Raw genomic sequence first — 25509 nt, 5'->3', positions numbered from 1 at the left:
TTTTTTTTTTTCTGAAACAAAATCAAACAAATTAAAAACATATAGAATCTGGAAGCATCTGGTTATTATTTAGTTTCTTCATTTCGTCATGTAGCAGGTGAATCCCAGGTTTCCACCTGGATCTGCAGTCGCTTGGGACAGTTTAGCAGAGCGGTGGGACGGTGGGGGAGTTCACATGTGTTTACATTCTCATCAGCATCAACAGCTCTCACTCGGGTGTCGGCAGTTTCATGGGAAGCACAGTGAAAAGACTCTTTGGGGAGGTTTGGGAGTTTATCTCTGTGAGAAGACTATTGTCAGAGATGTGATAAGGTAAAGAAAAACAACAACAACAAAAAAAAACAACTGACCAGATATGGATTGGCTTTAGGTTTCAAGTCTGATGGGAACTCAGCCGACAGGCGTCCGTCAATCTGAACCTGCTTTTTCCAAATGCTTGAGCTGTGGTCCCAAAAGAAGGTATCTATAGAGTTTACAAATATGCATAAATTACAATGTACATGTCGTTTTCCCCCCAAAGTTTCCTCTTTGTTTAAACCCTTTTAACCCACATAGATGTGTTTTGTTCTGTGACTGAAAATGATTATTTGCATGGGTCACGTTAGGGCTTTTTTTAATACAAAAAATGATGGATTTTTTTTTTCTCTCTCTCTTTTCAGGAAGCAATCTTTACCTGATTCTGTACATACGTTATTTTGCTTCTTTCTTCTTCTTTTTTTTATCCCCTCCAACAGAGGTTTCCATTAATGCCCAAGAACAAACATCTTCAACACAATAAAGCTACAAGTACTAACTGCTAACACTGATTAGAATGGAAATAAGACAAACAGAGCCCCATAGAAAACCCGAATCTGCACTAACAATGGAAATTGTTGGCTGCCTCAGTTGCTCATATTATTGTTGCATTTCTTTTAGCATCAGTATTGGAAGACAATTTACAGTATTCACATCTGACTTCTTTTTTTTTTTTTATAAAGGAACACTCTACATTATGGGAGTTAAAAAAATAAAACAGGCTCTCGTTCGCCAACAATTTGTGCACACTCATTCTTTAACACACGGCTACACACAGCTCACTGTCAGCTCTCAGTGGCTCTGCATGGATTCACAGTAAAAGTCATAAAGATCTAAAAAAAAAAAAAAAGAAACTTAGCGCAGAAGAACACAACACCATGAAAATCATTGTTTCATTCCAAACTAGTGTTTGCAAATACAACTAGCCTGTAATAACACCGAGAATAATCACAACAACAATTTACATTAATGATGCTCCGGTTAAATTAGCGATACTCTTGCACAGAAATTAGGTGAAGTGTTTTCATAGTAGCCCAAGGTTAATTGCATTTGATCATTAACAAAATAAATCATTTCTAGCACATCGAAATATCAAAATAGTTTATTTTGTGAAAGTTCATTGTTGTTGTTATTATCGTTCTGTTATTACTCTTCTTTTTTTGTTCTCAGTGAGATTGAGTCGACTAAATAACAGTGAACAAGGAGGAGAGTTATCTGCTGTCCTATTTTTTTATGTTCCCTCTTTCACTATCCCACCACCTTTCTTCTTCTTCTTACCTCCCTCCTCTACACAGGCGTTGTCTTCCTATTAAGGGTGTTAGAGTTGCTCTCCCTGTCTCCCTTCAGTCTGTCCAGAGTCCCCATCCCTCGCTCCCTGTCTACTGTGGACGACGTGAACGGCGGAGGAGCCACAGAGTTAGCCATCGGTGCGTTGGAGTTGGAAGTGTTAGAAGGGTTATGTGTCTTGAGTGAGGGCAGCGTGCCGCTCATCATGACTCCCCCTCCTCCGCCCCCATCTTTCGGAAAGCAGTTGTGGAGCTGGTAGAGTGTGGCCCTGTCCACGGTGCCGTACATGGGCGGCAGACCCGCCAGTTTGGGGTCGCGAGACAGCGTGTAGAGGGAGATGTCTCCTCCAGCCAGGGCCGTGTGCGAACGGGAGTGCGGGTTGGGCAGAGTGGAAACTGAGATGGGCCCCTGGGAGAGCAGCGCGGAGGGAGGCAGGCCGAAGTTCTTCCCTCCACCTCCCCCGACGGGCGAAGGGTCTCGGGAGCGGGACGGGTCGGTGGAGCGTGACGAGGAGCGCGAGCGACGGCGGAAGCGGTAGCTGGGCAGGCGCAGCATGGCGTGCGTCGTGCTTTTAAAGATGTCGGTGCGAGAGCGGCAGCGGAGCTCTTTGTTTTTCTCGATGTAGATGTTGACGGCCAGCACCCCAACCATCTCGGCCATGATGAAGGATAAGCCTCCAAAGTAAAAGGACCATCCGTAGGAATACTGCCATTTTTTGTCTTCATCTTTCTTAGGCGAGATGTCTCCTAGTGCAGCCGAAATGTAGACGATCACACCAATTATGTTACTCAGACCTGTAAGGGCAAGAACAATGTTCTAATTATAAACAATATCTCAATTAGTGATTACAATTAAATGTTAAAGAAAATGCATGAAAAGTATTTATAATGTGTAGGGAAGCGTCACTTGAAATGCATTGTTTGTCTTCAAACATCAGGTGACAGGGGTCACAAGTTCACCAGGGAAACCTAGATATCTCTCTTCCCAGCTCATAATAAAGGATTTCAACGTGTTTCCAGTTGTCTCTCCACTGGGTCTAGGTTCATACTGGCGTCATCCCAGTTCAGCATGCCCAGAAAAACTCCAAAGAGAGGCATCGGGTCCTTCTTGATCAAATGCCTGAACCATTTGAAAAGATTCTATAGAGAAACATGAAGGATCCTTATTTCAGCCTCTTCTTCTTGGATTTCATTCTTTCCTCATAGGTGAGGGTTTGAGTATGCATTGCAAATTGAGAACCTTGCTAACCTATTAAATTCTTTGGCATCTCATGATGAATCTCGTCCTCCCGTTGTGCCCTTCAAACAGGGAGCATATTAAACACCTCAATGCCTTCAACCATGATTATGGAGTTGCTGTCACCCAAATCCTGTGACTCCGCCTCCCCCTTGAAGGACCTGGTGACTAAATTGCAATCCTTGAAGTGTTCCCTCCAACACCTGGGTCAGCAGTTCTTCCCTAAACTGCACAGCGCCCGCAGTGATTCCTGCTGCTGCTTTCTGGAGGTTGAACAGTATTTTTAGAGCTTCCTTGATACCAACCAGTTCAATTATGTCATTTTCCACGTCTTCTAAATGTCTTCTTGCTTTTGAAACTTTAGATAGCTTCTGGCCACCCGAATCTGTCACGTGTTTCAGGAACGTCCAAAGAAACCAAGCCCTGAAGGTCTCCTTTCACAGTACTTCATTTTTCAGATAACATCTTAGGACCACTCAGATGAATTTACACACACATGCATGTATCACAAGTATGTAAACATTTCCTACAAGGTATCTATGCAATATTCATCTATTACCTGCAGCTACAAACAGGATTCCTGCCCCAAGGATGATGTTCCTTTTGCTTTTATAGAAACGACTAGCAGCGATGCAAACCCCACCCATCAGCAGCAGGATGGCACTAAGGATTGGGAAGATGTTGGAAGCCCTGACTACTCCTGAAAAAGAAAAGAGGAATGACAGTAAGCAACCAGCAAGAAGGCGGCTCGGAAAAACAGGTTACAACATGTTAACAACGGATTAAACAGTTTTAACTGCTGATAAAAGTGACAGAGGATACAAATATCCTGTGTCACTTATTCCTATTGACATAGGAATAACAGAGAGTTGGCCATTCTAAGGTAAAAAACCCAGCGCATACAGTGTTCATGTTTTGTTTTTTTTTTTCATCCAGACGGCTTCCCGCGCCCCCCCCCCCTGCAATGACACGGCGCCCCCCCTAGGGGGTGCGCCCCACAGTTTGGGAACCTCTGGTTTAGAGTATCGTGCAATATCAGTGGTAGAAAAAAGTTTATTTATTTGACTTCACTAGACATGCATGCCCAAAGACGTTGATTTAAATCACACATTTTTAATAAATATATCTATTCTTAAAGGCTACTACAAAAAATTAGGAAGACCCTTAAAAAAATCATGTGCCATGTAATGTAGCAAGCAATACAAAAATTTAAAAATGACTTAAAGAATATTCTACTGTCAGAGAGGACATAGTTTGCTTGATTCTACACATGCATTTGAATCAAAATGCTCCCATGTGGCTTCAAATCTTTCTTTAGGTTTGCTAACCACAAACACAAACACACACACATACACACATTAACACTCCTCTCTCATCTAGGACAACTAGGCCACTGGAGAGAAAATGCCACCTAAATGCCAGCAAAATGCCTCTGCAACATTGTAAACAGAGCACAGGCTTTATGCATGCACAGGCTCACATGTAGCATATCACAGAGCAGAAAGACATCACTGCAGGGCACTGAGTGCGAACTAGGGCACCCCATCTCACTGGCCTTCTACACACTGTCATATGTTTGTTTGTGTGTTTCTTTCGGACAATGTCGTGAGAGGAAAAAGCGATTTGAACCCCAATTTCTACACTTCGTGCTCTATCTGTTTTGCATATATCTGCATCATCATTCAGATCATACACTAACAATTTAGTGAAAACCACCTAATGACTGAAAATGGTCACGTTTGTTGCTTCACTCTGACAGGTAGCCTAAGCTGCTGTCACACTGTTACTTATTTTGCATTGCATGAAGGTGACACATGAATCTGAGCATGAATAAATGAAGGGGAATTTCTGAAATATCAACTCCTGACATGTTTTCAAAGTATGTGTTGCTTTTAACGTGTTCCCATTTTTAATACAGCATGTAGTCTAAGACCAAAGTGATGAAATGCCATTTTCTGCGATGTTGTCATGAAGTTTACTTTTTATTTTTAAATAATATTTTTGGTCTACATATGAGAATGTGATGTAAGTATTTGACATGTATAAAGAATCTCCTGGTTCACCTGATCAGTCTGTGTGCGTTTTCCAATCACTAAATCCACCAAAACAGCAATACTCTTTAGTGTGGATGTTGTTATTAAGGGAAGAAGATTCAAATTGAGCTTTCAGTGCCAATGAGGAAAAATAAGCGGGAAAACACAAGTAAGAAGTAAGAAGTCATTTTTGAGGATATGCAAAGACATATCTGGGATTCACGTTGGTTGAGAGAGGACAGAAAATAACAGGAAGGCTAAATGGAATATATGAGAAGCTGGATTTACACTGACCATAAAAATGCGCAAATTGGAATAAATTTCCTTACTGAAAACACATCGATTTTGAAAAAACAAAAAACAAAAAAAAAAACAAAAAAAAAACATGTTTTTAGAAAAAAAAAGAATTTTAACTAGAATGAGGTGGGTTTTTCAGCCTTGTCAAAATGCAATTGAAACACTTTTATTGCATCATGTAACTCAGGCCAATTTGCAGCAGCAGCAGCAGCAGCAGCAGCACACTTATTTGTAGGTACTGGCCTCCAGGGACGATGTGCAATTGACTCCACCAGAGGTCAAACAGTTTGTCAAAAGCTGAGTTATTCGAGAGTGTTGAATGCAGAACTTTTCCGTAAAATCGCAGACTACAATTTCTCAAAAATGCACCACAAGTAGCCATCCCAATCATAAGGGCCCTGTCACCTAATGCCTAAGACACAGATGTCTCCCCTTTGATGGCTGATGATGAGCACTAATGCTGCGGCTGAATACTTACATGAATATATCTCATGTAACTGTCTGCATCCTCCGCCATCTTGATTTTGAATGAATTATTGCACGAATGTACTTATTCACATGTGATTTTAATTGCATGTCTTATTTACTGTAAACACAACAATTGCAAAATTGTGGTTTTTCGACATTAGCAAAATATCCAAAAAGTTTTGCGCATATTTGTAATGGAAACAACCCCGCCTCTCGCCTGGAACGTTAGCTGGAGATAGGCACCAGCACCCCTCCCAACCCCACTGAGGGACAAGGGTGTTCAGAAAATGGATGGATGGATGGATGTAATGGAAACACAGCTAGAGTAGCTCTGATTTATTTTTTTGAACTCCACTCTTTTGAAAATACACACAGAGTGCAAGCCAGGCTATGTGTGCTAGCTATAAATGTGAGATGCTAAAGATAATTAGAAGAGTCCCCTGCAAAATCATTTTGGTATCGCTTTATAACAGTAAAACCCTGATTTACAGTTATTTATCCTGTTCTGATTCATGAGCATTGACTTACGTAGGACATACTCTGCTCCATCATGGTCAAAGTCCGCGTCCTCTGGGAAATGATTAATCTGAGAACACACTCCTCTCTTCACTCCTGGGAAATAAGAGAAGAAAAAGGGTGACCTGAGTCAACAAAACGCCCAAACTCATAACTACAGTCTTAACGATAGAAAACAACAGCAATCCTGAAGAACAATCTAAATAACGTGAAAACAGTGGTATCTTAAATTTTTTTAAAAGTTTCTTCTCAACTCTCCACAGAATAGCAAACTTCAACATATTGGGGGAATCACAAGCACTACTGGAGCTGCTTCTAGAAGTAAAAGGTGTTAGTGAAAACACAGAGTTTCATTCCTACGCATACGGAGACACACAGCCAGACAGATAACTACCCGCATCTTGCATGTAGACAGACAGACGGACGCATGATGATGAGAGCACAAAACTGTTGCTGATAGATGGATTGTGAAACAGATGAAATGTTGGAATGAAGAGACACAGACGGAAGGAGACGGAAAGATGTGAGATGAGATGATTTCTGTCTCATAGATCTTTTATTTCCTCTGGTTAGTCTGAAAAAAACAAAAAGCAGATGTAGGTACAAAGGAGTGGGAGGTCAGTGGGGTCACATTCTTGGATTCGGCCATAACAGCTTCAAGAGAACCATAAGCTGGACATGCAGCACCTTACATTTTATTATATTCTATTTTATTTTATTTTATCTTTATTTCACCGGGTTAGTCCAACTGAGGTCAAAGATCAATTTTACCAGGGAGACCTGGTCAAGACAGCAGTGGCACTGTTACAATAAAAACAAACAGCAAACATTCAAATTTGCTCACCATAAACACTCACACACAGACAATGTACTGTAATGAAACCGGCATATTTTTTAAACCCTTCAATAAAACCAGAGTTTGAAGTTGAAGCTTAGATTGTAAATTATCTGTGTGCCAAAAACCTGAAGCTTTCTTTTCTAGTTCAGTTCACAGTTTGGGACAATAGATTTTAGAACATCCATAGACCTGAGACTGTAACTTCTACATTTCCTTGTAAAGAAATAAGATAGATAAGAAGGCGCAGTATCCAGAATAGTTTCATACATAAACACATACCAAATGACTTAGCTGTTATACATGTAAAGATGTCCAGTTAATTTTAGACTAGAGTGCATAATGCGTAGGGAAACCACAGTTGGGAATAATAACCACTCCTCACAAATAAGGTCCCAGGGAACACACTATGTGAAGACAGTGGCTCAAAGCATCCATATGCAAAGCATCTTCATAGTCCAGGTAGAAAGGTTGTTTCCACCAGATTTTTTACAACATACTGAATATGGTCATTAAAAGTCAAATGGTCGTGATGTACTCTGTCCTCTCAAACCTACAGCTGGTCGTTGCTGAAGGTTTCTTCCTCTTACAGGTGAGTTTTTCCTCTCCACTGTCGCTATGCATCCTCAGTAGGAGGGATTGCTGAAAAGTCAGCAACACAACGCAGGTGATTGTCTACTGTCGCTAGATGATGCAATCCGATGGGTTTCCTCAGATAGGAATGTTTGTATGATTGGATAGGAATTACTTTTTGTTTCGTAACATGCCTTGAGATGACATGTTGGGAAGTGGCACCACATAAATAAACTGAATTGAACTTGTGTATTTGTAATTCTCACGGCCACATCTCTATCAGTAATCTGCAAATAAGAGAGAGTAGAGCAGTATGTCTCCGTCCACAGCATAATACTGCTGCCCACCCACAGACATAAATCTTTTAGAGCCAGCCTGTCCCGCATTTCCACCACAGCTACACCTCACTGCATCACTGCACGACCACTGAGCATCTGTCTCTGATGAATACTCCACATACATCAAGGATACATGACCTCCAAGCTGTGCCAAAACACTGTCAGCTTTACTGCACCGCAACGCGAGCGAAAGGACTGAATGGAAGTTACGGAGGGGGGAGTCAGGGGGGAAAGCAGGGACAGATGAAATGTAACGTTTAGAGAGTGAGACAAAGCACGAAGACGGAGGAAACTGGGAGAGTGGGGTAATGAAAGAAGAGGGTGGGGGTTGCTACTGCAGCAAAGCTGCAAGGGCTTGAGCTTATCTGTAATTGGCTGCTTTGCTATCAGGAAGCTTAGCAATGAGGACAAATTAGCTTTATACAATGACCAAGCTTGGAGATGCTTTAAAAAGAGAGCCAAGAGATTTTTTTTTTTTTAGGGGACCAGAAAGGCTTCCACCTCAACGTGGATGTCAGGAAAGGCACAGATCAGTCAGCTCACACACCCCTTCGACTGTGGCTCCTCCGCTGTTAACTCCATCCCAGCGTTTCAGTGTTGAGCACTAGCCAGGCACTCAAATGTATAATGAATTAGCAGCTTGTGCTGCTGTAACAAGCTGAAGATCGAGAGACGGATGCTGCCAGATTTTGTATCAACTGCATCTTTCAAATCTGAAATCGATGAGAGAGCAGAGGCTTTTGTTTCAAAACAAGACTGAAACAAATGCAGCCTGAATCAAAGACAATGAGTAATGGATTATTTTTGAGAGGAGGTTACGCTTCAGTGTCATGTAATTAGAAAGCGATTATGCAAAAAATTGTTTTCTTGTTACTCTGGCACCGGGTAACAAACACGACTGAAAACTATATTCTATAATAATACTACTCTCTTCTAAGATGCTTCTGTGACATCCAGTTAATTATAAAAAGAGTCCTAATCCCTTTGTGCAGAAACAAAGGACACTACAGGATTTTAAAAATACTTTTCAACATGAAATCGTATATATTGCAGAGAAATGTGAGGTTTCTAGATGTTACTCATAGGTTTAGAGATTTTTCTGTTTAGTAAAAGTAAAAAAGAAAACTGTTAGGGACATGTTTGAAGCATTTTTGGGGATAAACTTAAAAAACGTTTATTAATCCTTTTTAAATTGATTTTAGCTCTTCAAAATGTAATATCAGACAAAAAATATATATATATAAATAAAAAAATAAAAAAACATTTTCATATGATGATCTCATTTGTCAATCGAGACATTTTGAAACAGTAATTGTCCACTTTGGATAATCTGAAAAATGAAAAAGTCACAGAAATGCAAAAACAGAAGAAATCTGCAAATGGGCACATTGTGCCTAATGGTCGAATAATAGTTATCTTTAGATAATAGTTCAATTTATTCATTCTAATTTATTTAAAGACAACAGAAGCTCATCATTTTTCTAGAGGTCTGGTTATAGGATTGCATGTAAAGCCGTTCTAAATAAAATATCTGCAGTTATGTTGCATCTCACAGTAATACCAGTTTCGTAGTCATCATCTTTCTAGTATTTTCAACACTAATTTTGCTTCAGAGGTTTGAATATGAACATTCGGATTGGATCCAATGAGACAGATGGCTTGTGGAAGAAGAAATGTACATTTTGTTCAGTCCTTAAAGATCCTAAAGGCAAAAGTTTTACTTCGATTTAGATTAAGTGCTAATTTGAAACCACGCACACATATTTATTTCTGAACAACCAAACATTGGATTGCACCTTTTGACATCAATTTTTTTTTTTTTTTTTTTCCCATACCTTCCAGGCAGCATATTCTCCACAGCCCCGAGTGGGTGAGTGCCCCAGGGTCCTTCTTGTCCTTGTTGTGGGGATCATCCTGCGTGATGTTGGCTGTGCTGTTGCAGATGAGGGCACGGGAATACAGCCAGTAGTCCGTCCCTATGGCCACCGTCATCAGGCCGAAGGCAGCGAATGCCCCCACGGTGGTGAGGAGGATCTGGATCCCCTTCTCACACACCATGCCTTTAGGAGAGGTGCAAAGTGAGGGAGGGGATGGAGAGAGCGGAGATTAAAAGACGCAGCCCGGGAACAGACAAGCATTTGTTGTGCAGGAGAGGATTTACAGTCATAGACACTGTAAAGTTAAGCTGGAAAAGCAGCGGGTAAGGTGATAAGCGGGAGGCTGATATGAGAAGTGCGATGATGAGACACGAAACGACAAGAGGTGGAGGCAGGTGTGGGAGGCGTGTGAGTGGCCCTCATGATGTGTCCTTGGAGGAGAGTTTAATGACTCTGCTGACTCTGCTTAACAAGACTGAATTGATGTGGAGCAGAGACGATCACACTCCCTTCCCCAGCTCAGTCTGCTGCATATTCATGAGCAGGACTCTGTTCTCAACCTCACAATCAGCAGAGCAGGGGATGAATGCACAAACACATGCACGCCAGATTACACGTGTGATCACCTTGTACCAGCCGTTAACAAACCCGGCTTCTTTGCATGCACTTGCACAGGCAGCACCACGTAACCTGGTTACTGCATGCCGTACTGCCCTGTGCAAGCGTGCTTTAATTTGTAAAGTTGCTCACTATTACACTGGAGCCACTTCTTACTGATAAATCTGTTTGTTTGTTTTTTACTGCATGCAGATAAAAACCTGTGAGGAAAAAGACTGATCCCTACCTGACGGCGAGTTTCTATCCTTCGACTCAATTTTGAAATCTTTTTTCTCCTTGTCAGTGAAGAACTTGCTGCCCCCTCGATCCGGACAGCATCCATCGACTGTTTTCACCTGCTCCCCTTGCTCCTTCTTGCGCTTGTTTTTCCTCTTGTGCCTCTCTCACTTTTACCCCAGTATCTTTTTTTTTTCCTTTATTCTTTCTTTCCTGGAGGAAGTGAAGTTTATGGGGGTTGTGGACAGCTACCCCACTTTGTCCGTCCTCCGTTAGCAGAAAATTAGCGGCGGAAAACCCATGGTCACCGCACCTCCTGTCTGTTGCTGCAAAAGAAACAGAACAAAAATATGAAGTTATTACTAATTATTTAAAATGTTCATTTGTATTTATGATCTAGCAGATGTACATGAAGTAATGATATAATTATCAATAAATAATGTACTAGGCATAGATCATTTCCCAGTGCAATGAAAGGAATAATAAAAGCAACCACCAAACATATTTTCTAAAAACTCTGTTAATTAAATACCATTTGTTGACCTGCAAGTTGAGTTTTTGATAACAGAAATTAAGAAACTCCATTTGCGTTGTGTTGATGTGAACTGCTTATCTTGTGATAATTAAAAATTGCGATGTTGTTGTCTATCAAGCCTACATACATATGTCCTCTACTACTGTTAGAAACCAGAGTCATTATGTAGCCACTTTTCTGTTTTGTTACCACGTCAGTCTTGCTTTTGTCCTGACTCAGTCTCAGTTTAGCTTCAAATACAAGCTGATGGGGTCAGTTAACGAAACCAGAAGCTGCAATCTCAGAGAGCTACAATCGGCCCAGAAGAACTTCAGCAGTTTTTGGTATCTTCTTTTTGAGTTTTGATGTCTGTAGTAATGATGGTATTACCACACGGTGGTTCGGCATTGTTGTCGATGCAGATTTTGACAAAAATGAAGTGAAGAATCTGAGCTTAAAAGTTACCCTCAGTAGTCTAGTAAGGAACCAAAAAAGTGTGGCAGCATTTTGTAAATGTTACACTCTTTTACCCAATATAGATGCAGTATATTTAAGGGGAGTGCCTCATAACTGACATAGACTTTTCACAAAATCTACTTCATTCCTTCACGTTTTTCAACAAGTTTTTCTATCGGTCAAAACACATCAAAGCTGTAGCCATCCTACAGAAAGGTAAACTTCTGGTAGTTTTTGCCCCAAATTGTCTTTTTTTTTTTTCCAGTTTCAGATCCTCCCTGTGGGTTATTTCAAACACTTGAACACACCACTTTGCACAAAACGACTGAGCTGCGACCACATTGCAACTTTGAGCAAAGTGTCCTCAGCAAGACCTAGCTGGTCCTCTCAGGTGCTCTTTTCCCTTCAGTGCTGACTGAATTCCTGTGATTACCACAGAGAGACACGATGTGGGACTAGACACCAATAAAACATTCTCTCAGTGCATGCAAAAGCTACGCGTTTGCAATATTTTTTGGACCACTGGGAGAAAGTGCTTTAACCTTAAAACTTAGTCACAAAATTATTTTCCGGCTCCCAGCTTTTCTGTGAAACCATATTTGCACCCCGCTAAAGAGGGTAATTATAGCAAGGGCACTGTGACAGGCTAAAGTGAGAGTGACTTCAGAGCATGTGCACAGCATCGAGTCTGAAAAGGGAGAGAGGACCAACCCGACGTTGTTACCATAGCAACCGTGAATTCCAAAGTTGGGATCAGCGGAGAGCCAAAGAGGGGAAACGAGATGGGCCGACGAGAGACGCAGAGAGGGAAAGGCAGAGAGGAGAGATGGAAATAAGACACAAAAGGGTGTATTTCCAGTCACAAACGGTTATTGACTCTGAAATCTAGCCAGACAAACCAGTACAGCAAAGCTGAGTCAATAGAAAGGTCCACTGCCACTGCAGCCCAGATGCTACCAAAAGCACAACCAGAAAAAATTAATTAAATTTACAATTAAGTGACCTCAGCTATAAAAGAAAAATACATTCATCCTTGTTTTTTTCTTAATACATCCAGATAAAGGATCCAAGGAAGCAGCACAGAGCATTCTACGAACACCGTTTAGCAGACATAATGCAGTTCAGTCGAGTCTTTGAATATTTAACGATGCAATATGGCACCGTGATCAAAATAGGTTACATCCTGTTTGCATTGTGAGACCCAAACCAGAGAGCTGCCTCAGAGACAGAAGGAGAGCTGGAGTGATTTTTTTAATATGTATGTGTGTGCAGCCTTATCCTCTTCAGAGCATCCGAGGATGGGTCTAGTCCAATCTTATTGAATCCCAGCAATGTTTCCCTCAGCTCCGTATGTTAGCCTCGTATCGCTACGTTCAGGCTCCTCATTATGTAAACTGTCAAAGGACACCACTGCAGTGTGGCTTATTTATTACACACGGCATGTTTAAGCTGAGACACAGGAGCTATTTTGTGTCATAAAAAACATACTGAATTTTATAGGGGAAAAAATACATTCATTTCACTCCAATCACCAATGATATAATGTGTGTGTGTGTGTGTGTGTGGGTGTGTGTGCGTGCGTGCGTGCGTGCGTGCGTGCGTGGTTCTGGCATTTAACAAATGACCTCAAGGATAACCTACTATGTTATTCCCCAAGGCAAAACCTCCCCTGAGTAGCAGATCATAATTGTTACTTAATTATCTGTAAATTGTTTTTTCTCTCTTATAATTATAAACAGAGGGGAATGACAGGGAGCGTTGGGAACAAGACCAGGGAGCAACAAGGCAAAAGTAAATGAGTGAATAAGTGAAAGGTTGTCAAATACTTTGTGTACAAGGCAAGGAGAAGGGCCTTGTACACATTGGGTATTCATGAAGGGTAGGAAATATACACATTTTAAGACAATATAGACCTAAATAAAAAAAAAACCCAAAGCTTACATTGATCAACTATCAACCACTATGTGCAGTTCAGAGGTCTGTGTGCTTCTTCAAGCTGGTTTGACTTTTATTATAAGGAACTCAAACAAGACGTTTTACAGCAGCTTCAACATTTTTATATTTTTAAAATATTAAAATGTTAGGGTTAGGGGGGTAGGGTTAGGATTCCTGTGTGTGTGTTTTTTTAAAGTCATTTTTATACCCAAATACAATCCCTTGTTATAGTACACTTTTATGACAACAAAGGTAAAAAATCAAAACTTACTGGCTACTGTTAGACAAAGTCCATTATGTCCTCTTAGCTCAAATATGAAAAATAAAAATCCTGAAATGTCCCCAATGCTCCACCAAATTGTCTGCATAGTAGGAACAGTAATAAACTATTTATCTGCACATGTCTTTAGGTAGCAGAACTATGTGGTGATGCTGTAAGGGTACATAGAAATGCAGGTCAAGATGTTGATTTTAACCTTTTCAGGATATAAGAGTAAATATAAATATCGTCAGAGAGCAGAACTATGATCCAAAACGTTTTTGGACATTTTGTTGAATTACACACAAATAGTCCAATTTATTCCCAGGTGAAAGTTCTTCTGAGGCAAATGGCATGTTGACCCTTTCAATGCACTTGTTAACTTAAATTAAATTTCCAGCTTGAGTTAATAAGCCAGTATGTTATGTTTTGAAGAAGGACAGAGCAAGTTTGTGTGCTTTGAAGAACAAATACTCCATCCTACAATCACGGCCCTCAGAGTGTTCATGGTAAGTCTGCATCACCCAGAGCAGCACAGGCCAGCCAGAGGCCTCTTAGTTGCAGCAGGACAACTGCAGCACCAAACACAGCAGCAGCCAAGCCAGTGGCCGCAGAGCCCATTACAGAGCAGGTGTTCACCTGTCAGAAAACCTCAGATATAATCACATCTACCTGCATGACTCATTCCCAGCACGACAGAATACCTTTGTTTTTGTAGAAGCCCACCCAATATGTTGTAGCTATAATACCGAAGCCATAAATCACAGAGCAGATTTGAGTCTTGTAGCAGCTGCTCCATTAGATATTCATTGCATAAATCAACCACCAAACTGCTTGTTGAATAAATGATGACAGCTGTAATAAGTTTTCCACACGTGGAAGGCCCTGGTCTTGTGTGAGAATCAGCATAACAAAGTGCCACCCCACTGACTAATACCAGCGAGGTTGAAGAGACGGGTCTTGTGTTGAAATATTAAAAGTCACATTTACAGCTAGTGGAAATGGCAAAGGGTTTTACTGATTCCTTAATTGAAAAGAAGAAAAAAAAAAATGCTCCAGGCCTACTTAAGATGAAAGTTTCTAAAAATAAAAACAGTGCATTCTATTCTGAGATGGCAGCAGAGGGAGCATTTGCAAAAAACACACAAACATCCAAGTCATTCTGAGCAGAAATTATTTCTGTTCTCTTGTTGCACACCTGAGCTCTCTGCTGAAATGTAATAGTATTAATATTATTGGAACGCCCGTATCTATGTCAGCAGAAACGATGCACATGTGCAGGTGCACAGAACACGATCGGCAAGCGAGGAAATCTTTTGGCATGTAAGCACACACACAGGCTTAAGCCCCCACAACTGTCAAAATGATAAAGAAATCCTAAAATAGGTCATTTTTTTCAAAGCAGCTTCAAAGAACAGCTGAGCAGCCATTAAGCCAGAATGAAAAGTCCACTAGGTCCTCAGACTGCATGTAACCCAGGGTTCCTACAGTCTTAGCAGATCTGCCAGAGAAAGTAACACCTTGGTCTAAAAGGTTCCCAAAATAAAGCGTGTCAGAATAACTCTATGCTTATGAACCCATAAACCTGTGCTTTTAAAAATAGACATATTAGCAATCATGCATGCAAAGTACCTTCACTATTTTGCTATCTGTTGCAAGATGACCCATTAAATGTGAAGAATTTATGCAGAAGGAAAAATTAGAATTGAAACAAATGTTACATCCTCTGCAGCAGTGTCCAATGTTTTTTTTATTTGCTTAAAAACAATAAATTTACTTATGATTTTGTCATTCTTACCTGCTCTTCAAAAAAACAAAAAAAAAAAACAACATAAGAAATAGAATATAAAAATACAAGTAATATAATAATTGTAGATCTGAAATTGAAAGAGTCATGCACGTTTGCCTTAAAAGGAACATGTGGACAATGAAAACCCAAAATTCAGTGTCTCAGAATATTAGGATACTAGATGAGACAATTAAAAATTGAACAGAAATGCCAGGCTTTTGAAAAGGATGTTCATGTCTATGCGCTCTATTGAGCATGAATTACTGCATCAATGCAGCGTGGTACGGAAACAATCAGCCTGTGGTTCTCCTGAAGTGTAAAGGAAGCCCAGGTTACTTCAGGTAATCTGCAATGTTGGGTCTGGAGTCTCTCATCTTCCTTTTGACAAAAGTATTTAGATCAGTCAAACAGAGTATCATAATTGTCGATGAAGCAGCTTTTAGTATAGTTGACTAAGTCCTGCTAGGAAATTAAATGAGCATCTCTGTAAGATCTGTCAGCAGATGCAGGCATGAAGTGCTCTTAATTTTTCTGATAGAAGGCAGTGCTGACTGAGTACTTCAGAAAACACAATGGACCTACACCATCATATACCAGCAAATGTCATCAATAACTGTAGGAACTTCTCACTGGACTTCAAACAACATTGATGGTATGGTTTTCTACTCTTCCTCCAGACTCTGGGATTTTGACTTACAAATGAAATGCAAACTTTCCTCTCATCTGAAAAGAGGACTGTGGAAAAGTCCAGTTCTTTTTCTTCTTTCCCCAGGTGAAACTGTTCTTAAGTTGTCTCCGGTTCAGGAGTGACTTGACAAGAGGAATGCAACATCTGTGGGATTCCTCTCTGAGTAACGGCTCCTGATGTGCTGACTACAGCTTCAGTTCTCCTAGTGAAGCTTCCCCAAATATTGGAGTAGCTTTTGCTTGACAATCCTCTTAAGAATGTGATTATTCTTTTTGCTGGTGAAACTTTTTTTCTTCCACTAAACCTTCTATGAAGATGCTTGGATGCAGCAATCTGAGTACAACCAGCTTCCTCAGCAATTATCTTTTGTGGCTTACACTCCTTAGGGAGGAAATATTCTGGAAATCTATCAAGAGTCCCCTTGACTGTGTGGCCCATGTATTGTCAATATATGAGGGTTTTTAAATGCTTTATTGCAAGCCATAATCATCCAAATTAAATTACATATTTCACTCATATTGTCTGAAATGAGTGAGAAACATTTAGAATGGTTTCATGATTTACCCTTTTGATATACAAAGTCCAAAATATTTTTAGACTGATGACTTTGCTTGCTATTATACAACTTCATTTTTGAGCAACAACCACTGGATACGGATTACTATTTCATTCATCCTGACTATAAGATAAGAAAACAAGTAATGTTTTAAATTAAAACGAATGCTTTGCGTTGTGCCAAAAACAATTTCCATTTTTAGAAGAAGTTAATTTGTCAGCATCTTTTATGAAAGCCCTCCCGTCAGCAGAAATGTCACACAAAAATGTTAAAACATCCATCTGGACAAACCGTCTGCGCTCGTGTGCCACATGGTCCATTTTTCTAATATTTATCAAAATATATGCAGAATTACATAAATGACACAGGGCACATTTCAGACAGCCATGCATTAGTGATTCTAAACAATATTACAGTAAGCACAGCAAAGGCAAAAAATAGTTGATAATTTTCCTTTTACTCAAAGAGTTTGCATCTGCCTGCTGTGCAAGAGCCACATAATCCATCACCAACAGAAATAACTCAGTCCCAATCTGAATAAAACCTCAAACAAGACATCAGCAAGACATTTTAAAACCGTAACATGTTGATTAAAAACATGACAACATTCTACATTTCCTTTAGTTCCTCATTTGATCGCTCAGTGCTGACGAGGGAATGAGGAAATATTTATGATGATTGAAAACAGGATCCTAAAAGGTGGACTTCTAACAAAATGTAATGTATTTACATAAATTGTGCAAGAAACATAATGGGAGATTAAATGCATACAAACTCACGTGCAAGTATTTAACTGCTCTAATGTGAGGACGTCCTCTTTAGTTCTCCAGTATCAGCACTGTGGTGTAATTATGCTCCTAACTGAGTTCGCTGTTTTCTTCAATAGCTTTGTAAGGTTGTTAACTTTATGAGAATACCCAGAATCCTGGGAAATATTGGTCGAAAGCTGAAATGCTTACAAGACATTAAGAAGAGAAGTACCCTCAATGTATTTTAGCACAATAAGATGACATTCAAGAAAACTGACATGAATACATTGGGCTATTATCCTGTCAATTCCAATAAAAAGAATAATTTGCCTAAATTTAAGAATTTTTTTTTTCATCTGACGCGTTTTATTCATCCCAACAATATATTTTTTGATCATTTACAAGCCAAAAATGTGAATTCTCTTACTTTTATTCCAAAACATCACCATTAGGTCTTTTCAAAGAATACATGTCGAAAGCTTTGCTGCAGATGGACTCCCTTGTATTAATTGAAAATATTTTACTACAAGAAAAAACGCAACAAATAGCTCAGTGTGCAGTTCGTACATTATTAAACTAATGGTGAAAATATTGGCGCAGCCAGACGCCACGAGGTTTCCATCAAGGCCTTTATAGCAAATACTGAACAACATCTGATGATATTCAGAGATTCCCAGACCTCCCATCCACATCTACCTGTTGCAGCTCACCGCAGAGACTCGGGGGTTTTTCCCCACTCCATCTGTGAGATATCATCTCTCCAGACTCTCTTCAGTCTGCCTTCAGACCTCTTCCTGAGGACCTCAATTGGAAGAAGGCCTCCAGAGGGAATATTTAGCACTTTAACTGGCTGCTTTCATTACATAACTCCTTGAATTATCCACAAAGCTTTTAGTTTGTGACAAGACTTGTCATGTTTTGAAAACTGGTTTCTACTGGAGTTAAAGGTTTAGGATTCTTTTGAAGCCCTCCGTAGGGTTTAGACAACAAATATGTTCCCCTTGTCCAAAAACATATGTTCATTAGTTTGATTTAGTGTTGCACAGTTAGTGATTTTGTAGTTGTATTTAGCGAGTATTCAAATCCCTTTATTGACCTCTGATAAAAAAAAAAAAGTGACAAAGGCCAAATCTAGCAAGCTTTTCCGCATCCTTTCACTTATTTATTATGCTGGGCATAATAAATTTATTATGCTGTGCATAATAAATAAGCACTAATAGTCTATCAAGCTGATGAAAGGTTGTTAATTACTCAAGCTCTGCATTGGGAGAGAAAACGTTGGTGACTGACATGTTCTCTGTTAAAGGACCTTGGAAAGGTAAGAACGGTCTGACAGAAAATGTACTGATTTTGAAACTGAAACTTTTTAAAACCTCGTCTACTTTTGACCAGCTCATTTCTAGATCCTAACCCATAGAAGGTTAGTATAGAGTAATACTTCAAAGTACAATTACTTTTTTCTGTTCACACTAGTTATCCACTTCCATGCTGCTTTTTTATAGCAAAATCTTTATTAGGCATGCTCATGTTTAAATTGTCACTATTTCTAATTAATGGCACCACAGTATTTATGGCATGTTTACTTAATAAAAAAAACCCTACGATTCTTGTTATATTACTATCACTATCTACTAACAAAATATGTTCATTGTGGAAGCATATGGCATCACAGTACATCACAATCATGAATATATTACAGTATTAACATCTGGTTATATTCAGTAAGTTAAAATATTAATCCCAACACAAAGCCATTTGTCAAATTAAGTTAACTATTTGAAAATAACATTTAAGCTGATATTAAAAATACCTCTCATTAAACCCACATTTCATATTTTTTATGGGTCTGATATAATATTATAATCTTAAACTGTGAGTTTTATCAACTTTGAGTAAATTAAATATCATAGTCAATTCCTTTTACTAAAAGATATGAAAACTACATAACCAGCAGGGTCTGTGTCATCTGTTGGCCGTCATATTTCAGTTTGAACTGGAAAGTATTTCTTGCACCTGTACGTTACCTACATTTGGAGTCCACATTTTTATTCCACTAAGCTCTGAAGTCTCCACGGCTTATTCATTAGTATCTCTGAATTTACCGCTGATATATCATGACTTCAAAGGACGGACAAATTACTGAGCGTTTGACCCATGAATGCACATTTGAATGAAGCACATGTGATCAGAATCACCCTTGCTTTCTTTGGAGCAAGTGGACATGAGCCAAATTTCGGAGTGTTATTTTTCTTTTATGCCTACAGAGACAGTTAAAATGTAGATATTTTTTTCATCCATGGGATGACAAGGAGAATCAACTCAGAAATTTATACTGGTGCCAAATTCAGATCCGGAGTCCCATCACACAAGTAATAGCATACATGAAAAAAAACAAATTGCTACACATAGTTTAAAGCCACTATTACATTTTTAGCATTAACTTTCCGCAACATGGCAATTCTGTCACAGTCAGAGAATCACAGACAATCGATTGGTGGCTAGAATCAACAGACCGACCAGTTGGAAGGTCAAAATTCTGATATTTTCTTTACTGAATGCATCATAGTAAGAGCTGAAGCTTCACAATGCCAGCAACACTTTCAGAAATGCTTCTGGGGGGGGAGAAGTCTCACTGTTAGCTATTTTTAATGTCAGTGAGACGTTTGAAATGAAGCACAAGTAAGAAAGAGGGTAATTAATCACATACGTGTTTGTTGCAAATTTGTATTTTCTGCTAAGTGTCGAGGCACGTCTGCTGTTAATTTAAATGAAACGAGAGCAAGACTTTCTGCTGACAACAGGAAGGCCAAATGTATTGAAGCATAGATGCTCTGTTTTAAGCTTTTGTCTTAATTTGGAGATGTTATGGTAAAGATCTACAGCTTATAGAATCTACACAAAGAGACTGCTGCTTTAGTAACACTACCAATGCTAATAAGATTAGCTTTGTTTTAAAGTAACGGTAAAGCCTCTATGAAAACAACTGTTCTCATTATTATGTCATCTCCCCTCCTGACATGAATAATAAATGATGGCTCACAGCAGGGAAACTAGAAAAAAATAATTTGAATGGCCTTCTAATTTCTATCAGTATTATAGGACCTTAACAAAAATCAGGATCAATTCATATTATGAGTTTTACCAAAAAATTGCACAATTGCTAAAGAAAATGTTATCTTTAACCCATTTAATAAAGAAACAAAATCCACAGCAATACACTGTAAACATCTGAACATACCGCCATTATCTGCTACAGTGTTGTCAGAAATAAAGTAATTATTAAATTGAAACTGTATGATAATTTTACTCTCTGTACCATAAAAAATATATGTAATTTCAAGTATCACATAATGAACAACAATTTCACCTCTTTATTATTTAGCTAAGTCAGCTGACGAGCACAACAGGAAACGAATGCTACAGGTTTGTCACTGCTGCTCATTTAATAATTACAAGCTGCAGCTTAGAGTTGCAGGCTTCAGCTATGTTACTGTATTCACACGTTTTGCAGAATAACACTACTTACACATACAGAGATGCACTACTTCCCATCACCAGACTGGGTCTCCTGTATCATTACTGCATTTCCAGCCATCTTAATGTTTTGTCTAAACCGCTCTGTTGGTGAAAACGGAACTAGGCCATAATGAGGACAGTCTATAATCACAAGGCTGTGAAGCAGAAAGTCCTGAGTCATGTCAAAATTGCAACTAGGAGTCATTTTCCTAAAAATATGATAATTTTAATAAAGTTTGACTGCAGAGTTTTTCTGCTTGGTTGTAGGAGGCTGTGCTTTTCCAGTCACACTAACTTTAAGTACATTACTATAGAGGTCTTTTCCACTGAGACTGAAGTCAATTAGAAAACTTTAATAAACTTTCTCACTGGAACTTTTAACAATTTTGTTCTTTTTTCCCCCCCCATGATTTGGATTTCCTTGAGCTTATTACTTAAACGTAGCCAAAACACAGTGTTTAGATGACAAGTATTGGCTTAAGTTGCAGTATTTGAAACTGACGGCAGTGTTTTGGATCGCTTAATTTGCTTGGGATCCTAGGAGCCTATTTAACTGAAACACACAATGTTGTTACACAGCAGTGCAAGGCTTTTCTCCTGAGTCTCTGCTTGACTAAAGAGAGGGAGAGTGGAACAACTCTGAAAGCTCAGACTACCAGGAAAATTGCAACAAAGGCATTGATCCTCTGAACAATAGCTACATGACAGATCTGATGATGGCTGCAGAATCGTTTCCCTGCAGAGGGGAACAGAGAGTAAGAGACAGACCTGGCCACCCAAACAGCGACCACATGCGGGCAAAACAGCTCAGAAAACCAAATAAAAACACCCAGAGAGATTATTTCAGGTCACTGGGAACCACTTGAGTATTAGATGATTATGATTTGGCAATCAGTAACACAAAAACCTTACCCTGAGTGGGCTTCGCATCACTACAGTCTGCAGTGAGTCACCTCGCTGTGTAAGCAGCAGATCTCAGAGCCAACTAAGAGGTTTCAATGTAATCTAGCATCCACAGAGATGATCATCAAAAACCTCCCAGATCACACCTCGCACACATGGCGCAGAGAAAGTTTAACACATGGCAGGTGGAGGAGCTGAGGGGGCGACCAGCAGACAATAAACCGACTGTCTCTGAAGGAGGAATTTCACATTTTTAAAGAAAAACAGCAGGGAGTCGGTGGGAAGAAGATGAGGCAACAAACTATCATAACTCAGCAGGTAGAACGGGTCTGGATTCTGATCCATGGCTTCAGCAACCCACATGCTGATGTATGCTTAGAACAATGTAGGGAACTGTATTGCATCTTATTGTCTGTGTGAATGAACAGTAATAAAAAAAATGCTCTTTGCATGGGAAAATTAGCAGTTGAAGAGGGCAGAAGGATCTGAATCTTGAACATTTACGTTGCTGTTTAAATTATTAGCGGTAATACGAACTGTTTTTATAATAAGTATATCAACAGGAGGAGAGAAGTAGGAAGGTAGAGCGAAGCTTAAAAAACTTATGCTTTCCATTCCTAAGGTTTAAAGTTTCTAAAGAAGATAAAGTAAAGCAATTCTCCTCCGTCTACCATTTGTTGCTGCTCACTGCTCGTCAGCAGACTTATAGATGGTACACTCTTTTTTCTCATTTAAACAATAGATAAGATGGTCTGTTTTGAAATGTTCACGGTCAGTTTATAGAACTGAAGTCAGCAGGTTTAAAGTGATGTAAATCATGCCTAACAGGACTTCACAGAGTTCCAGCTCCAGCCTAGTTTTGCTTCCATGCAGACAGAGACATAACACCCAGTCCAAGTGTAGGCACCAAATACACAGCAAACAGGAGAAACTGCAATGAGGGCAGGAAAGGCAGAAGAAGAACAAAAAGACAGTGTTTTTCAGTACAGTGTGGGAGATCTGCTTTGTTCTCCGTCTGGATAATTTATCTCCCTGAGATCACAAAGGAAGCCAAAACTGAACAGATTCTCGCTTTTAAGTTCTGTTTTCTTCTTCTTCTTCTTCTGTTCTGAGCGGACACTGTCCAAAACAGGGCATTAGTGCCCTCCTATGAGCCTGCAGTTAAAACTGTTCATCTCTGAGTGATGGGCTGTGGTTCAACGTAGCTAAAATATGAACAGCAGAGCGGTATTGATGAGGTCCAAGCAGCTCATGCTTACAGACAGGGACAGGTCTGAAAGAAAATGTCGAAAAGGGCCAATATTCTGTGCAGTTAAACACATTATTTTCACTTGAGTCTCTGTGTAGAAATCAAAATAACAATAAATAAATACAACACGATTTTAGATGCAATTGCAGTAATGGTTTCTTTTGCATTTTAAACAAAAGAGATATCACATTCTCAATTTCGTGTGTGTATGCATATGAAAATAAAAAGTGAAAGTATTTTTAATCAACATTAGAATACTGGTAGAATCCCACGCCGGCCTCCGGACATTCTGAAGTGACTTAAAGTCCGATACGTGTGTGGAAAAATTTAATGTTTGGGAAACTCGTCTACATCAAGAAGGTGGATCAGCATTGAACTGCAGGAGGGGGAAACTGCTGGACATTCAAGCTGCATTTGTAGCCTTTCCTGAAACTGCAGCACTTTGCAGACAGATCACCGTAAGTGCATGAGACAACTGCAGACTTCAGAGTATTTGTTTGCCTCTGTGTAGAAAGGTTGCAGCCAGATCTAGGATGGCACTAACTTGCACAGAAACTCCCATCTGCTGCAGTCAACATTCTGTGTTGCTTTATGACTTTTCCTTCCGCCTTTTGCTTCATGTCATCGGCTGCATATAGGCAGCATGTGAACCCTGATAGCAGTCTGGTGGGAACATGAATTTTCAGGATCCATCAGCATGATGTGTTTCATGGGGTTCAACATGGAGCTGTACGTTTAGCCCTTCTCTGGCTGCACCGATGGCAGCTCGGCAGCAGGAGTGCAGACCAGTGATTAAACTAAACACCTTTACGAGTTTGGAGCTACAGCGCTGCCATCGTGGACAGCCCAGTTATAGTGATGCGGACTGCGGTGCATTTATTAGCAGAGAAAGGCACACACGCTCACACACACGCACACACACACACACATCACCATGCATGCAGAGGCTAACACGGTGGAAAATGGACGCCAGCATCAAGCCACAGAGCAGACAAGAGAGACAAATCTCACATTAAGACGCGGATTTTGTTCCGTCATCCATTGGTTGACCAATTTCTGCAAATTCAACAGATATTTCAGCCTCACACCTGCCGTGCAAATGCAGAATGGGAGAGTGGGAGCGGGAGGAAGAGGGGGGGTTGGGGGGTTCATCCAAGCAAGCAGTTACAGGGATCTAATATGCATAAAAGACGTTGTAATAGCTAATTATAGACCCGGGCAAATAGACGGGAACATTTATCAACAGCGTCTAATTAGAGCGATGGCAGAAGTCTGAGAATTACTATCATTATTTGTCTCTGCAGATCCCACACTGTAGCACTGTTAATAGGTGAGTGAAGCGGATTAATGTTGCCTGTAAATTGCACTGGGTGAACTGATGATCCGAAACACTGCAAAGTCAAAACACAACGCTGCCACAGTGGGATTAGTAAAAGAAACGTGCAGATCTCTTACCTTCAGTTCCTTTTTATATATATCTCTCTCTATATATATATATAAAAATTCACAGCGTCCTTGCACTCCCCAAGAGATGGAGACTGAGGGGGGAAGAAGAAGGCAAGGGGGGGTGGACTGTTGAGAGGATAAATAATCGAGGCAATAAATAAATAAATAAATAAATAAAATGTTTTTAAAGGGATTGCAGCAAGAAATGATAGAAATAAGAAGAAGCACCCAAGGGAGGTTTGCAGCAATTCAAATTAGTCTCTGATGGAAAAGGGTTGAACATGCATTACAAAAAAGGCTAATACAGGACACGTCACTGAGCACGGATTTGTCTGCCGTGGATGTGGCCGCTGCGCGTGTGTGTACTCGGGGAGAATGCGTCTCCCCCGCCCATCGGGTTGGTTGGATGAGCGCTTGCCTGCCTCCCTGACCGCCATGAAGTTAGCTTCCGATTTGAAACTTGACCAATGGGTCGTTCTGCTGCATTTTAACTACTTTGGACTTTTTTATTTATTTATTTTTTTTATTTTATTTTTTTTAATCATTTTTATCCACTTTGTTAGGAAATCTAAAATACTCCTAGCAGTCAAATCTCCACCGATTTGATTGTGTCATCTCTGAGGCTAATGAATATTCATTGCATATTCGATAAAACACAGCTTGTTATTTTTGAAACCTTAATGTAATTGTGGAAAAACAAAAACTTTTTTCCCTCTTATCAACATCATAATTGCTTTTTTTTAAAAGAGTTTTGGNCAAAAACAGAAGAAATCTGCAAATGGGCACATTGTGTCTAATGGTCGAATAATAGTTATCTTTAGATAATAGTTCAATTTATTCATTCTAATTTATTTAAAGACA

General features: G+C 39.7%; 1 protein-coding gene across 1 annotated transcript; it reads right to left on the bottom strand.

Annotated features, from left to right (window-relative positions):
- On the bottom strand, positions 1 to 25006 carry cacng8b (calcium channel, voltage-dependent, gamma subunit 8b). Its single transcript, XM_007550026.2, has 6 exons — positions 24658 to 25006; positions 10599 to 10914; positions 9713 to 9937; positions 6144 to 6227; positions 3377 to 3517; positions 1 to 2375 (listed from the first exon to the last, which is right to left on the bottom strand). The coding sequence occupies exons 3-6, from the start codon at positions 9933 to 9935 to the stop codon at positions 1582 to 1584; spliced, it is 1242 nt and encodes a 413-aa protein (XP_007550088.1). The 5' UTR covers positions 9936 to 9937; positions 10599 to 10914; positions 24658 to 25006; the 3' UTR covers positions 1 to 1581.
- Between the last annotated feature and the right edge of the window lie 503 nt (positions 25007 to 25509).

The sequence above is a fragment of the Poecilia formosa genome, unplaced genomic scaffold, assembly GCF_000485575.1.
Source record: "Poecilia formosa unplaced genomic scaffold, Poecilia_formosa-5.1.2 Scaffold34, whole genome shotgun sequence".
In the NCBI taxonomy this organism is placed as follows: Eukaryota; Metazoa; Chordata; class Actinopteri; order Cyprinodontiformes; family Poeciliidae; genus Poecilia; species Poecilia formosa.
Note: the sequence above shows the minus strand (reverse complement) of the source record. Positions and strands in the feature narration are given on the sequence as shown.